We start from the raw sequence: 15,102 nt of genomic DNA, 5'->3' as shown, positions 1-15,102 counted from the left end.
ACTCGCGGTGGTGGCTGTGGTCGCTAAGAGAGATGCTGCCATTGGAGCTGTGTGCGTTGGCGGGGCTGTGCAGTGGTGAGGCTGAACCGACTACATTACCTCTCTCTTCATCTACACCCTCCTCCCAACTCGCTCCTCCATGAAAAATTGACCGAAGTCTCTTTGGAAAGAACGCCTCAAACTCCAGTCCGTTGTCTCTGCAAGGAAACAACGATGGGCGACGTTACTGCTACCCCCGAAAATAGTGGCATCCCTCCTGAGAGCAGGACCAGCGAGCATCCCCTACCAATCGATATCAATCAGAATATCTCCTACGATAGCCGTGCAGACTCTGGCTATGCGAGCGCGTCCCACTCCCCGAAAACCCTGGAAAAGACATCCAACCCGTCGAGAGTTGCCAGTAGTGATAGGACAGGCATTGTACTTTTCCCTCCCTCCAGTGGCGACAGCTTGCGAGAATTCGATAAACCCGTTGACACAGCGACGATTGCTCGCTTCAAAGATGTCCTCGAGCGGGTCGAAGGGCCATTACTCCATCAATTGACAAAACGTTCATTAAAGCGTGAGCCCATGGCCCTGAGGCTGATGGTGCTTGGACATACTGAAGACACCGCTAAAGCCTGGATCGTGGTCTTATGCCATGAGGCGCGTGCCAAACGGGCGCGAAAGTTCTTTGAACAACAACACGTGAAGGCTATCACTCAACCACAAGATTCATCAATACCCTCCTTTGAGGTGTTGGTGGTTGGCCAGTCTCCGAAGACCAGAGGCGGTGCTATCAATGTCTGCATAAGCAATATAGAGAGACCTCGGTCTCTGGACACAACGCTGTGTGGTGCACCGATGAAGCTGGTCAAGGGCGTTGAATCTCGGATTGGAACCTGCGGGGGTCTCGTCAAGCTGACCTCTCGCGAAGGTGATTATGTTTTGTACGGCATGACTGCTGGTCACCTCACAGATCAAGTGAAAGGCACCTATGATCTGAATCTCACTGTCGCTGATGATGACAGTGACAGCAACAGCGACAGCTTGATCTCAGACGACGAAGATGACAACGAGGACCTCAGTGTCCCTAATAATCCTCTTGACAAGCGCGATCCCCTGGTGCTCGGACAGGCTTCTGGCCTTATCAAATCGCTATTGTCTGAAACCCCGTCGCCCAAGCCTGAGTTGTGGGACAACATAGGACAGATCTTGGATCCCCCCGTTTCGGATTTTCCTCAGCGTCCACACTACTATGATTGGGCTCTGATTGACATTGACGACCGACTCAACTATAGCGTTAACCAGCTTGGCGACGATCACAGCCACCGCTCAGGGGACTTCACGGTGGGCACGATTAATTTCATGGAATCCCCAAGGACACGCCCAGTCGTCATGAAGAGTGGCCTGCAAGGAATTCAGTCTGGGGTGCTGTCGTCTCTGCCCTGTCGAGTCTTGCTCGGTCATGGCAGAGAGTTTGTGGATGCGTACACGCTCAAATTAGACGGAGATGCCGGTAGAGTTAATTCAACCCCCCAAACCGCTGTCTTGCTGACCAGATATGTAGAGATCGGTGACGGTGATTCAGGGTCCTGGGTACTTCATGCATCTCGACTTGAAGTCTACGGCCACGTCGTCGCCTCCGATACCTTTGGAGCAGGTTATGTTATTCCCATGACTCGTAGCCTGGAAGATATCCGGCAGACATTCGGCATGGCTTCAGTTAAGCTTCCGACCTTGCTCGACGTACTTTGCAAGAGGTACCTGCTGGACTCTCAGAGCAGCGTGTCTGCAGATCCACTGGCTCTTTTCCGTACAGCATTAAACCCTTCGACGTCGGACAGCGAGAACGAGGCAAGTCACCACAAGCCCATATAGACCACAGCCAGACAACGAGACTTACTGACTCCGCATAATTAGATCTCCTCAGGGGACGAACAGCACGGTCTCACTATGCCATCACTAACCCACCGGGCGTATATGCGCTTCCAACGAATGTCAAAAATGGCGGACTCACTACCGGACTCAGGCTATGCCTCCCACCTACATTCTGGGCCAACATCACGACTTTCATCATACCCCTACCGACCTTTGCCGACCCGTCCAACTTCAATGGCAGACTCACCACGTGACTCAGGCTACGCCTCCCTCGCGCCTTCTCTGCCACCTTCTTCCGGATCATCGCCCAAAAGGTGGGAAGAAAGTATTCTGGCGCCGGAATTTGAGGAAGATAAAATGAAGTCAGAAAAGCCACGACCGGACAGATGATTCTTGGGAAACAATCGTGGTCTGCACCGAGAGCGAGTCCCACGAACCACGAAACTGATGAAGTGCACGACGAACCCTTTGACGCACTTGCGATAGAAGTCAGCCGAGCGGGCGAAGAAGCTCTTATGGGAGCCTACACGTTCACTTCGCATCCCCTATCTTTCTTGAAGGACTCGGAACACCTAGGGCAGAAGTGAACCGTGAGAAACAGGCGGTCCTTTGCGGCGACTTGCACCTCAGGTAGAAGAGAGTGACAGCTCCGGGATTGTCCTGTGCCTGGCGATCCTCTACGTCTTCGACTTTAGGGCAGAGATGTTGTGGCAGAGAAGTGGCTTGGATGTATGACGGTGTCCAGTATTGACATGAATTTCTATGAAAAGATTTGATAAAGGGGCGCAGGTTCATGCCGCGATCTCGCGAATAGAAAGGGGATCAACATATCAAGCAAAGGGAATATCAAGCTAGCCCGTCGCTATAGTTCACTCTCATCTATCCGTTGCCGCCGTGAATAGGAGGTGGGTGGTGGAGGTGACCAGGTTGCTAAGTAGTCACGGTAGAGTCTTACAATGCCCAAGCACGTGTACACCCTCTATGCACTGGATGGGATTGTCAAAGTGGCCTCGTTTTACTACATAATACCATGCCCTCGTGATACCACTAAGTACGAACACTGTTCTATACTGATCCTCCCTTTCTGGCACCGGCATCGACAATGGGCACTGGAGGCTTGGCGTTGCGGATGTTTCGGGGGACGATGTGGAAGAAACGGGTATTGCAGGCTTGCAGGAGGAAGCGGCGGACAAACCACAGACAGGCCTTTGACAGGGCCGCTGTAGATATACGCCACCACCCGTCCTCCAAGGCAGTATAATAATACATGTGACATGGCTCTGTCCAACGCTCGCAATGTTCCCCCGGAATTGCAATTCTCAGTACCCTCTCATGGTTCCCCGCGCTGTGTGGTTCGATGAGGCTGGCCATAGGCTTCCAACTCTGGGAGGCCTTCAGACAAAGATGCCTTGTCGCGTGAACAGCAGTTCAGACTGCGTCGCTGCTAAAGCCACTCCGCAGCAAGTGGCTCCCAATGCGCGGCAGCTGGCCAGCGCGAATTCCTCATCGAGGGCGTCTGAAAGCCTCTACCATGTCGGGGCAAGGCTTTAGCGGGCAAGCATTCTGGTCATTGCCTTCCTCCACCGAATATCTTGTCAAACAGCCCCTTCGCCTCGGTCTTGTGCTGTAACCCGTCCAAAAATCGGCCCTTCTCTTCGTCCGTCGCGCGAGGCAGACCGGCTCGCTTCCTCCGACGGCCTTCTTCCGTCAACAGCTTTTGGAGCTCCTTCTCGTCCTGGAACAGTCCTTTGCCAAGAAGTTCCCTTCTCAGCCGCACTTTGACATCTTTCTTGGTTTCCTTCTTCTCCTGCGGTGTGATTTTGGAGCCCTTGCGCTCTCGTCTGAGCTGGCGTAGTTCCGACGTGGTGGCTTTGTTGACCAGTCCCTTCCTTTCAGCTCTGGACATTTGATTCCACTCCTTTCCCGGCTGGTCGGGTTGCTCTGGGACCACGGGAGCCTGGGCAGGTGTCCGCAATCTCCTGGTCGTATGGATGGATCGCGTTTGTTGTTGTACTTGCTTTTGAATCCGCTTCTGGGGTCGCTGTTGCGCTTGTTCTCGGGCCCACCGTTCAGCCTCCTGCTGGGCCCGCTCCTGCTCCTGCCCCTGCTCCTGCTCCTGCGTCTCCTCATGGTTCTGTTCAGCTGTTGCAGCCGCAAACCGTCGGCGTTCTTCCTCCTGATGAGCGACAATGCCATCATACTCCAATGGATTGATCTTTTTCCAAGTTCTCAGGAATTCCAGCGCATCGATCCGACTCGGTACGTACGTCGTCCCGTCGGGGCGATCCTCGGCTCTGCTTTTCGGTTCCATCTCCATGGTCACGAAGGGTGTGAGCTAGTTTGCGGCCAGTAGTTAGTGTCTGAACTTCCCGCAGAACATTCCCGGGAGGAGCTTACTGGAAAGTCTTTCATCTCGGGCATGTTATAATGTACAGTCTTCCGCCAGTCGATCACGTAACGGCCGAATTCGGTGTGAGCACCCATCGCTCCAGCTCGATTTCCGCGGTAGAATCCGCGGCCAACCTGCTTGGTGGTGAAGCGCAGGCGGGCGCATAGTTGAGGCGAAGGCTTGACCATGGCAACTGTAGGAGTGTCCTGGCGCCCTTCGCGTTTCTTCGGCTATAAAACCATGGACGTTCTGCGATGCTGAAGCGTCGACAAAAGAGCAAGAAACATTGAAAAACTGATGGTCGTTTTAGGACGAGTGTCATGCCGTCCTAACGGGGTCCAGCTGTGCTCGCTCCCGACTCCGATCATCGCGAGCGCTCATTGGCCAACATGTCCCATTCAACTTTCTGGCACCACTCGCCCATACTACCTCGTAGATATTTTGTACACGGCTGCTCTGCACGGAGTACTTGTAGTGCACCTAGGTAACTCACCTTCTTGCAATACACCAGCACCCCAACCGCTCGCTCCTTTACAGTCCAATCGAACCATGTGAATGCCTCCCCCAGAAACGAACCCGCTACACATCTACCGGGCGTGCCTGCGAGAATGCTCCTACCTCCCCCTCCCGCAATGTCGGGCGTACATGCGAAAATTCACCATCGACGGCTTCCGGCGCTGGATTCCCAAGTTGCCTACCACCGGAGGAGGCGACCGAAGCCGCATACTCCACCGCCGTGACCGAGACCTTGCGCCCGAGCAAGTGACGCGACTGCTCCACCAGGCCAGGAAACTGGCTTCGATCCTCCGGCATGCGAACCAAGGGTACACCGCCGCGCTGGAGAACGTGTTACGCATGACCTACGGGAGAAAAGGGCCCAGGAAATATGACCTCCTGGAAAAGTTCTTGTATCCACCCGCCACCCTGGGCCCTGAAGGCGGAAGAACGGGACTTGGAAAAGACGCAAAGGGCCAGAATATCGCGACCGCGGAAATGGCATTGGCGGACGCCGTCTCTCCTACCAGCTCGGAACTAGATCTTGATGAAACACTCAAGGACGACGCGGGGGAGGTGGCGGCGGAGGAGGAGGACTCTGTGAGCACCACAGAAGAGGACACATTATACCCTTCTTTACAGCCCACAGTCACGACCGCGCGAGGTGATGGCGACGGCACTACCTCCGTTCCCGCCACGCCTCGTCCCCGCGGGAAGCAAGACGCGCCGACCGAAAAATGGGAGAATCTGGAGCTTCCCCCGCGCCTGCTCGCCCTGATCGCGTCCCAAGCCAGCGAACAGGTCTACTTCACGCGCGTCGGCGCCCACCTCAAAGTCAAGTCGCGATTCAACCCGCCCGAGACAACCATCTGGGGCAAACCGCTCCCGCAGTCGCGGTACAAGAACCTGCGCCGCAAATGGTACAACCACAACGTCAAGGCCGCGCTTCCCCCACTGCCGGAAGACGAGTACCGGGAGCTCCACGACCTCGTGAGCGGCAGGAGGGAGATGGAACCGTTCGTCCGGCGCCGGACCCCGGCGTGGATCTCGCCTGAGGCCATCCAGCAGCAGGAGTGGCTCGACAGCCAGTCCTGTCTGATATTGGAAGGTCCCCGGCCCGGGCCCCGTCTCAAGGACTGGCACAGCGGTCGCCCTCACAAAATCACGCCTCGGCTTCTTCAAAGACTACTCTCCCGCGTGGTCTTGAAACAGACCCCCTTGGTGAAGACAGCGGCTGCCGGTACAAAGGCCGCCGCGGATTTGGGATTGGTCTTCTACTGGGACGATGGCATCTCCAGGGCGGAGATGGAGAAAAGCGAGCAGAACATGTCGGAATCCTTGAAAGACAGGCAAGCAAGGCTTTTGTTTGGGTGATGGAGCGTAGATGAACGAGAGCTGAGGCATGCCGCCCTCGACTGAACTGCAATGCGTCGACGGCGTTTGTGGCGGATGCAGCTTCCTAGATCCTCATCCATGGGTTGGAGAGTGGACAACGATAACGCTGAGGAAACGGGAACGTTGGCTTTCTACTAAATCGATACTTTTGAGCAGAAGGGAGGAGCAGAATTTATTCACTCGCGTCGATCCCGGAAGCCAAACACTCTTCATGCAGACCTGATGCCGTGCTTGGCCCGGATCCTTGCCTGAATTCAGATGCGTGTGCCGGTACCGTTTTCCAGACCATGCCCTGATCATTGCCGTCTGTTGCAAACTTTCTGTTGGCTGATCGAGCTCAGATCTCTCTCACTGGAGCCCTTGTCTATGACGGCGTCCCTCCCAACAGGGCACTCATTGCAATGTACCACGTCAGGGACGCTCCGCCATCGATCCATCCCATGTCAAAACTAGGCTGCGTGAAGAAATTGTACGCTGCTGTTGGGTTGATGATTGCTAAATTCGCATACACAATGCCTGAGGATTGTCAGTGTTGCGCTCCATCAGATGGTCCTCGTACCGCTCACCTTTCCAGCCACCAGTAATATCTATAACCTGTCGAACGGCGCCATCTGCGAAGTATGTGATCCATTCCTCTGTTACGAATTGCTCTGTCACAGGCAAGTCAGTTTGGTGCGCGACTTCGGTTGGTGGAAGCTCTTACCGGTCCGAGTCAACGTCGAGAAAGGCATGAGAGGGATCATGTGGATGCTGCGAGTAATCAGCAACGTAGCAAGCGGAAGTGTGAGAAGTAAACAGTGTATCATACCCTTGAACATAGCTCAGATCAGTACCAAAGTAGGTGACATGATCTGCTTTGTTCTCAAACAGGATGCCGGTCACTTTGTTCCCAATGAAAGCGGCGGGCTGATTGGTATTGTCCGATGTCATCAGGAAATAGTTCTGCAGACTGCGTGCCAGAACTGCGAGCATCAGATTGCCACGAGCTTCCATGGAGGCATCGCCGACCGTCCTGCCCCACATCTTCAGCCCGTATGCAAACATAGCATCCTCAGAAGAGGATTCTTCATCCTTGCCATCGCCAGACTCAAAAAGTCCTTTGGCCCATGAGTGCCCATGATACCAATCAAAGGATCGGAAAACCGGGAAATATTGATCCAGAGTACTGGGGTTGGAGACATCGCGAACTAAAGCGTTCACATAATCCTTGTTCTGATTGAGCCAGGCAGGGTCCAGATAACCAACGACAGCAGCTGCGTGGAGGAAGTAGCCGTAGTGAAAGTGGTGATCATTGTAGTAGGAGTTTCCAAAGTCTACACCGGGATCCCCTGTCACATAACTCGCTGAGGACACCAGGCCCTTCCAGTCCGTGTCGTAGATCAAAGGATACTGTTGCTGGTTATCTGCGAAGACCTCGAAGCAGCTTTCAAGCTCCAGTAACGCGGCGTTTGCCAGATCTTGCTGATTCGCGAGATCGTGCATGGTGTAAACAAGCTGCGCGAATTTGCTCAGAGCCTTTCCGCTATAATACATGCTGTTGAGGTTTGTTTGGACTGACATGTTCTGAGAGGCTTCAGTTGCAGCGACGTTTTGTATGATGGAAAGCGCTGCAGGGGAGAGGGAATTCGCCCCTTGGAAGTCTGTGGGATTTCCTGGTCGCCAGGGCGCGAATCCCAGGGTAATTGGGAGGTTGCGCTCCTCCAGAACCCAATAGTCACTCACAACTGCTGTCGCGTTGCCCTTGGTTGTGGTGGCGAGCTCAATCGCAGTGACGTTGCATTGGGTAAAGGAGTCGAAAGACTCACGGTGATGAGGCAAAGCAAACATGAGAAGAGTCGTGTTGCTCGAATAAACCCCTCCCTTGGACCAAGACAAACTGTATTGAGCGGTCGTGTTCTGGGCGGAGCCGGAAATGTGTCCAGCTGTTGGATAGGCGCCGGCCGCATCATCATATATAGACTCCAAACTGTCATCAGAGAGCTTCGCAATCTGTATATCTCCATACCAATTTGGCAAGCCTCGGAGTAACGTACTTGAGCTGAGCTGGAAGTTGGGGGTGAGTCCATTGGCTGGTATAGCATATATCAGCCACAGTTTTCCGTCTTCTAAAGTGACCCTGTATTTGAAAATGCCTGGCTTCGGTTCGCCCGCTGCAGCGACATTCCGGAAGAAGACGCTGCTTTGTATCGCTGGCTGCAGATTGACGTATTGCCCAGTGATAAAGGCCATGCCCTGGACCACCGACATGGTAAGCACCGAAGGTGAGCCGGTTGAAGGCTGAAGATGGATGTTTGCAGAGAACGCCAACAAGGAATCCGCTGTCAGAACTGTGTTTGAGCCAAACTCGACGGCGGAGAGGATCACCGACTGGATTCCGAGCCCATTGATGTAGTAAGATGCTGGTGCGCCTGGGATCGCAGTATTGTTCGGCCCAAAATGCTTCTGGTCGTCATCAAGATGCGATATTGCCATTCCCCAACTCAAGGCATTTCCACTCCCCTTGCTCCAAGCTAGGGAGTACGGCATCACAAAACTGGGAGAGCCTTGGGAGCCTAGCACGAAGTTTTCGTAGAATTTATTTGTCTCGATTGGGCCGCCAACATCAATAATCCCAAGCCGCGGAACAGGATGTCCACCTCTTTGTTCGATGTTATTAGGGGGTTGCCCCAGCGCAACAGGCAGAAAGATATCCTGTCCAGAGCAACCCATGCTCACCAAGCAGGCCGGACTGGCGGTGGGGAGACTTGAGATTGAACCGAGGGCCGCCGTCAAGGTTGTTGCTACCGTCCCAGTCACGGTTGATGACGCTGTCAAAGTGGTTTCGACGAGTGCTGTTCCAGTTGTAGTAAGGACCGTTGTACCTGCGGATGATGTTGCTACGATGGACCCGTCGGCAGTAATAGTGGTGTTGAGGACTGTGACGGCAGTTATAACCGCGGTCGTTTCAATTGCCACGGTTGCCACGGTTTGCGTGGTCGAGATGCTTTCGAAAGTTGTCAGTGGCAATGTGATGGTCTCGGTCACTGTGCTCTGCGCACTAATCGCTGTTGAATTGCCGAAGGGAGCAGTTCCATTCAGAGGCTCCAAAGTGGGCGAGGCAACAGTTTGAATACTTGTAGGGAAAGGCTGTACGGGAGGATTCCCTTCGGTTTCAAGAGTCGTAATTAATGACTGGATAAATTAGCGATCTGAGGCTTGAGGACGGGCAGAGGCATAAAACTAACACCAGTAGTGTCTGGAACGCTTTGGCTTGCAGAAGTCACGGTTGGAACTTGCGAGGAAGGTAATGCGGTGATGGTGACGGTTTGGATACTGAGATGTGGATCGGCAAAGGTGATCGCAGACGAATAGCTCTGTGATTCAACATCTGCGTCATAGACAGCCAATGCAATGTTGGAGTCGGGGGTGTCCCCTAAACCGCGGTGTCAACACCACCAACCGATCCTGCCGAGCGGGGAGGATGCAGACCTGATATGGACGGTGCGGGTTGAGGTAAGATGTCAGTGGTAAGAGCTGCATTGGCACCTGTGTGATTGGATGATGAGGATTGTCAGTAATCCGCCACTATCAAAAATCTTGACCACCTCTATCACATGCAGGATTTAGAGAGCTTAACGGACCGAAGAACCGATGAATAGGTAAGGCTGAAGCAAACAGGACCTGGAGTAGTGTTAGCAAACATGATCTGCACTGAGGGCGCATGAAAGGAGAAGGGCGGGGGAAGTGTAGTCTTCTCGATGGGTAAGCGTGCGGAATCTCCGGCGGATTGTTGATGTGCTGTTTGGAGGTTGCAGAGCGCTCCTATACTCTTCTTGTCCACGAATCAAGGTATAGAGCCGAATCACAATAGTTTTACTCTTCCTTCAACAGGGAGGAGACGGGACGAGCTCTGGGACGAGGCTGAGGAGAGGAGAAAAATGGCGGGCAAAATAGTTTTCCAGATCGAGATGGTATGTGAGGTAGTGGGGAGGGGCATCCGGGCATACCAGAGCGAGACCGGGAGGCTTTGGCGCGGACATGCACGGCGAAGAAGGCGATCTGTGCGGCTACCTGGTCGAGGAGGCTCGAGCTTAGGGGCGAGGTGACACTGCGGCAGAACTGCGACCAAGAATATGAATAGGAAACGCGGCCAAAGGATGTCTGATGACTAGGAATGAGGGTTGATAAAACGTATAGACGGATCAGGAGGGCAGAGAGTGTAGAAAAATGATGTGGTCGAGAACGAAGTTGGGAGCATAGCACAGTTTGTGCCCTTGATTTGAGACGCTGTCCATTGCTGCTTCCTGCATGAGAGCAAGGATTTGGCGGGGCTTCGTACGTGGACATGGCGGCGAGGTGGAAAGAGCTAGGGCCGTCCGTGACGCTGGCGGCAAGTGGTGCAGAGTGTTCCAAAGTGATGGAGAGAAAGGAGGAGGCAGAGGTCGAGGAGATTGTAGAGGACAGTGGAAAGTCGATCACGTGCCGTGTTGCCAAGATTAGGAGTCCTGTCTGAGGACAAGGCTGAATTCTTCTGAATGCCACTCCACATATACTGTAAGGTGCTCCTCTTCGTCTAACTTGAAGCACTGATTTTGACACGATCCTGATCCTGCTCATTTGGTCTGCTTTTCATCTCCACTGCTCACAATCTATCTTCGGCCTCTATGCCAGAGGTCGTGCCATGGGCTGGATGACGCCCTGCTTGATCAACACGCGCGGCTTCGTGCTGTCCTGGAACGTAGTCTTCGTCGTCCATTCAGGTCCCAGGGGTAGACGAAGCGATCGTTCGTACTGTTGTCGTGACTCGAATGGATGAGGGAGTTCGCTGGCCAAATACTTGCCGTTCTTCTTGACACGCTTTTCGTTGATGATGACCTTTTCCAGCCTGGAGTCTTGTCGCTTTTCTTCCGCCACACCCTTGACCGTCGTCAAAAACCGACCCTTGACCCTCTTTTGAGCTTTCTTGCTGATTCCTTCTCCTGTCCAACTTCCCCATCCAGGAAGGCCGTTGTCCACGATTTGATCCCCTTCTTCCTCCACGGTTTCTCTCTTTTCTTTCGCAAACTCCTGCTGAATCTCATCCGAGCCAGTAAAGATCGCTTGTGCAAGTGCGATTCTCTCATCCTGCTCATTCTCAGACTCAGATGGAATATTATCATCGAGAAGGCGGCTCTGTGGCACTTGTGTCAGCTTCTTCCGACCATTTTTGGCGAGGCTGGATGAATAATTCTTGCTCGACAGCTCGCCTTTGAGGTCGGATTTTGGCATCTGCTTCGCTGGGCCTGGGGGCTTCAACGACGATTTGAGCTTGATTTCGTCGGTTTTAGGCCTCATAGCTGTTGGCAAATCGCCGTTCATTCCTTCCGTTTGGTCTTGAGCTCGGGGTTCTTCCAGCTCAGCCTCCGAATCGCGTTCCTCGAACTCGCTCTTGGAAACATGAAGTTGTGGCTTCACAGTAACATCTCGGGTGACCGCTCCAAACTTTTGACGTCCCACTGGGGCGTCATATTCGAGATGCTCCTCGCCGACCGCTCCTACCTCATCGCCGTGGAGACCGCGTCTTATGTTGCGGATCTCTTCCTCATTGGCAGCTTTCCTTGCCGCCTCTGCTTTTCTCATAAATGCCATTGAGCCAAGCCTCGTCTCGAACGTATCGACTTCATCGCGTTCAAGATCATCGAGCTTACTTTCCACGTGTTGTTTTTCGTCATCGGAACCTGAGAAGCCGTCGAAATCGGAAGACTCTGAATCGGACCCGTCCAAGCCAGTACTGGTCTTGCCTTCAATTCGTCTGCGGAGTTCTTCATCTCGCCTCGCAAGGTCTGTCACACCATGTCTGGCATCCTCATCCCAAGCAGCCCTGCCTGTAGACTTGACACTTTTGGCCCATTTACTCTCCCTATGACGCGCGCCCATCCGTTCCTCGGCTCGCCGGCGCTCGGTCCTCTCTCTTTCTTCGTCTGAATCGATCAAGCCTTGCGCCGCCAGTAGAGTTCTATTCTCCTGGCTTGCATGCTCGCGCTCTTTGCGGTGGACACGACGATATGCCTTGCTTTTGATCTTCTTGATCCGTCGTGCACGGATTTCTTCACGAAACATCAGATCCCGCATCCGCCTCAGTTCTGCTCTCCGGGCTTGCACTTCCGCCAGTGGCATTCTCTTCTCGTTCAGTTCCTCAAAGGCATGTTCCTGAGCCTCCTGGGACATTCTATCTTTCGGCTGCATCCCACTCTCCGTCATGATATTCTGGATTGTTGATTCGAGCGAAGTCATAGGCTCTGCAGTAGCGGTCGGTCCAAGTTGCTTATTGCTCAACATACCAGCTGCTGCAGCATCAACCAGGGGGAATGAGAGGTGCTCAGCACGTCGATTCTGCTTGATTGTTTCGATCCACTTGCCTAACTCCTTTTTCGTCTCCTCGTATGCCGCAGAACGATCAAGACGATCTTGCTGCCTTTTTGCGAGAGGAGGGGCAAGTTTCCCTGGAATTCCACTTCTGTAAGCGTCGTTTCCCTTGCTCTGGCTGTTCTGCAAGATTTTTAGAGATTGTCTCTGGCGAGGATCTTTGATATAGTGTAGAAGATCACTAGCGGAGATTTTTGCAGTGCTGAGACCGAATTGCGACGGTTTATTTGGCAGATTTTGGAGACGTCGCCGTTCGATAGTTGATTGGCGCTTGTCACCGCTTGCTAGACCTTCAACAAAATTCTGAAGCCTTGAATGATCGCCTTCGTCTTCAGAGACGGACAATTCCGACTCCGCATCATCCTCAAATTGAGACATGTCCTCATCTGATTCTTGGGTGTCGCCAAGTTCTGGCATGGAGTCTTCGTCGTTGTCGTGATTGTCGTTTGTGAGCCGTGTCCCCGTTTTTGATCGTCTTCTTGATACTTCGTCATTTTCTTGGTCGTCCATATCCCAAGCCGTGGCCAAATCCACAGCCTCATCCCCGAAATCGTCATCTGGGTCATCATCGGGCTTCTCGCTTTCTTCGCCAGCCCAGCCTTCTTCATCGAGGTCGAGTTCAGGTTCAATGGACGCAGCAGCAACCCCCCGGCGCTTGGGCTCCGAGGACGTTGTAGCACTTCCGCGGAAGGTAAAGTCCGCAAACCTTTCCTCATCGCTTGCACCAAAGGCGTCATCGCTGTCAATGTCACTATCTTCATCCTCCTCGTTCACACCCAGATGCCATCGGTTGCCCTCGAGATCCGAACCTTCCTCTTCAATCTCATCTGCAGCTGTGATGGCAAGTTTCCTTCTCTTCGACGACCGCTCGTCGGCATCTGCCCTACTGCGCGGATCTTGAAACTCATCGTCGACCTGGCCGAGGCGGTGCTGTCGAATCTTAATCTCATCGGGATGTTCTCGCTCCGCAATCTCGAGTGCGTTCAGTCTGCGGTTTCTGGCAGGTTTCCTCTTGACGGTAGTATTTGCTCTGGCCGCATGGAGTGGCCTACCGTGTGCCTGGCGAGGCATAGTTATCTAGATGTTGAAAAGTTTGGGCCACCAGGATCGATGGCGCTCGTAGGGTTGTGCGCAGGAAAATATGATACCAATTGCGGAGATAACAATTTTTGTTGCGGGGATAACGGCTCTTGGCGACAACCCAGGAAGGAGGCTTGAGGCTGCGAGGCCGTGGGGCTGATCTCCATCATCCATCGTTGATGCCAGTTGTTGCGTCGATTCGCGAGTTGATACGAATCGCCTTGAGCACTCTCTCCTACAAACACTGAAAGGTTTAAAGACGTAGTGCTGATTATTTGAAGCTGTCTGTCTTGCTGCTGGACCCGAAAGACGAGATCCCCCCAGCCGATCCATCCTCCTTTCAACAAGATCAACCAAGGAAATCACCAATTGAGACTTGTTTCGAGGCTCCTGCTGGAGATCTCACGGTCAAACTAAACGGGTATAGCTATGGGACCATTTTCAGTTTGCTGCCAATGCTCCTAGCGCACTGGTAATGACGATGCCCGTCCGCGGATGTACATCTAGGGGTTATGCCTCGACAGGAAGCCCATGTGTCTCGGACAAAGAGACCAGGTTAGTCCGGAATTGCTACTGTCATGTGCTCGCTGTGTGAGGAAACGAACAAAAATCACGACAAAGAGGCTATACAAATTGTCCGCTTCTGGGGAGGCACGTGCCGTGTGTAAAGCACAGGCCTCGACGATGGTATGTTAGACCAATGCTTGTTCCGGTATCTTCCTTGTACCGAGTTCACCAAGCGGCTCATGATGCTCACGGCCACCTTAAGCTCACGTCGATGTTTGCGGCCATTGACTTCGTCTAGGTGTAGAGACAGATTGGGCCGGGATTCTGCTCAAAGAAGAGTTTCATACGGTATCTTCTGCTGCAGAGATGGTCCGGAAATGTTGCGAGTCTACCGTTTGCGGAAATGGACCTAGCTTTCAGTCGATTCCGCGAATCTCTATATATCTGCATTCCCACTGCCATCAACAAATTCCTCCGATTCTCCTGATTCCTTCTCCTCCCCTTCTCAATGCTATTTGTCTCTTGTGGTCCTTTCTTCGGATAGCTGTCACGATGTTCGACCATGACGATGAAAACGGGAACGAACCAGTCGAACACGACTATACCCATCCTGAACGTCACTTTGCCAATCTTGCCCCCGATATCTGCAAAGAATGGCAAGAAACTGGATGGAGAATGTTTCACCACCGACATGAGCCGCTTCTGCTATGCTGGGCGTGTGGTTGGTCTACGCAAGAGCAAGACACCACTGGCTATTCACCACGAGTCAGAATCATGTATGCCCGTGACAACATGGGCATGTGGTCCATTGGATCCAAGTGGCTGATCAAGGATGAACCAAAGCACGACTGGTGCGGGAATGACTATTTGACATGGAAGTTCCTCAAAGAGCAACCGGGTCTGGATATGCCTCTGGTGGAAAAGATGATCCCCTTAAGTGACCCTCAGGATTCCCTCCAATTCACGCTCATCTCTCGAGTCCAGGGTAAGAC

General features: G+C 53.2%; 5 protein-coding genes across 8 annotated transcripts; 2 read left to right on the top strand and 3 right to left on the bottom strand.

Moving 5' to 3' along the window:
• Positions 1-16: 16 nt before the first annotated feature.
• PV07_09268 (uncharacterized protein) lies at positions 17-2,836 on the top strand. The gene is made up of 3 exons (XM_016396508.1): positions 17-1,498; positions 1,550-1,836; positions 1,903-2,836. Exons 1-3 carry the CDS (start codon positions 214-216, stop codon positions 2,248-2,250), a joined length of 1,920 nt encoding a protein of 639 aa, XP_016246364.1. The 5' UTR covers positions 17-213; the 3' UTR covers positions 2,251-2,836.
• PV07_09267 (uncharacterized protein) lies at positions 2,833-4,534 on the bottom strand. The gene is made up of 2 exons (XM_016396507.1): positions 4,258-4,534; positions 2,833-4,195 (listed from the first exon to the last, which is right to left on the bottom strand). Exons 1-2 carry the CDS (start codon positions 4,435-4,437, stop codon positions 3,428-3,430), a joined length of 948 nt encoding a protein of 315 aa, XP_016246363.1. The 5' UTR covers positions 4,438-4,534; the 3' UTR covers positions 2,833-3,427.
• Positions 4,535-4,680: 146 nt separating this feature from the next.
• Positions 4,681-7,027, top strand: PV07_09266 (uncharacterized protein). Its single transcript, XM_016396506.1, has one exon. The coding sequence runs from the start codon at positions 4,805-4,807 to the stop codon at positions 6,116-6,118; it is 1,314 nt and encodes a 437-aa protein (XP_016246362.1). The 5' UTR covers positions 4,681-4,804; the 3' UTR covers positions 6,119-7,027.
• Positions 6,302-10,081, bottom strand: PV07_09265. 4 transcript variants are annotated; one of them, XM_016396502.1, is made up of 7 exons: positions 9,760-10,081; positions 9,608-9,664; positions 9,364-9,551; positions 6,948-9,310; positions 6,843-6,889; positions 6,706-6,789; positions 6,302-6,655 (listed from the first exon to the last, which is right to left on the bottom strand). In XM_016396502.1, exons 1-7 carry the CDS (start codon positions 9,839-9,841, stop codon positions 6,504-6,506), a joined length of 2,973 nt encoding a protein of 990 aa, XP_016246358.1. In that variant the 5' UTR covers positions 9,842-10,081; the 3' UTR covers positions 6,302-6,503. The 4 variants fall into 4 exon arrangements, with proteins under 4 accessions (XP_016246358.1, XP_016246359.1, XP_016246361.1 ...); XM_016396503.1 differs by having other exon boundaries at positions 9,364-9,664; XM_016396505.1 differs by lacking the exon at positions 9,760-10,081 and having other exon boundaries at positions 9,608-9,723.
• A 78-nt stretch (positions 10,082-10,159) lies between these two features.
• PV07_09264 (uncharacterized protein) lies at positions 10,160-13,640 on the bottom strand. Its single transcript, XM_016396501.1, has one exon. The coding sequence runs from the start codon at positions 13,592-13,594 to the stop codon at positions 10,781-10,783; it is 2,814 nt and encodes a 937-aa protein (XP_016246357.1). The 5' UTR covers positions 13,595-13,640; the 3' UTR covers positions 10,160-10,780.
• Positions 13,641-15,102: the final 1,462 nt, after the last annotated feature.

The sequence above is a fragment of the Cladophialophora immunda genome, assembly GCF_000835495.1.
Source record: "Cladophialophora immunda strain CBS 83496 unplaced genomic scaffold supercont1.5, whole genome shotgun sequence".
NCBI lineage: Eukaryota > Fungi > Ascomycota > Eurotiomycetes > Chaetothyriales > Herpotrichiellaceae > Cladophialophora > Cladophialophora immunda.
The sequence above is the reverse complement of the archived record's forward strand: the minus strand, read 5'-3'. Positions and strand labels throughout refer to the sequence as shown.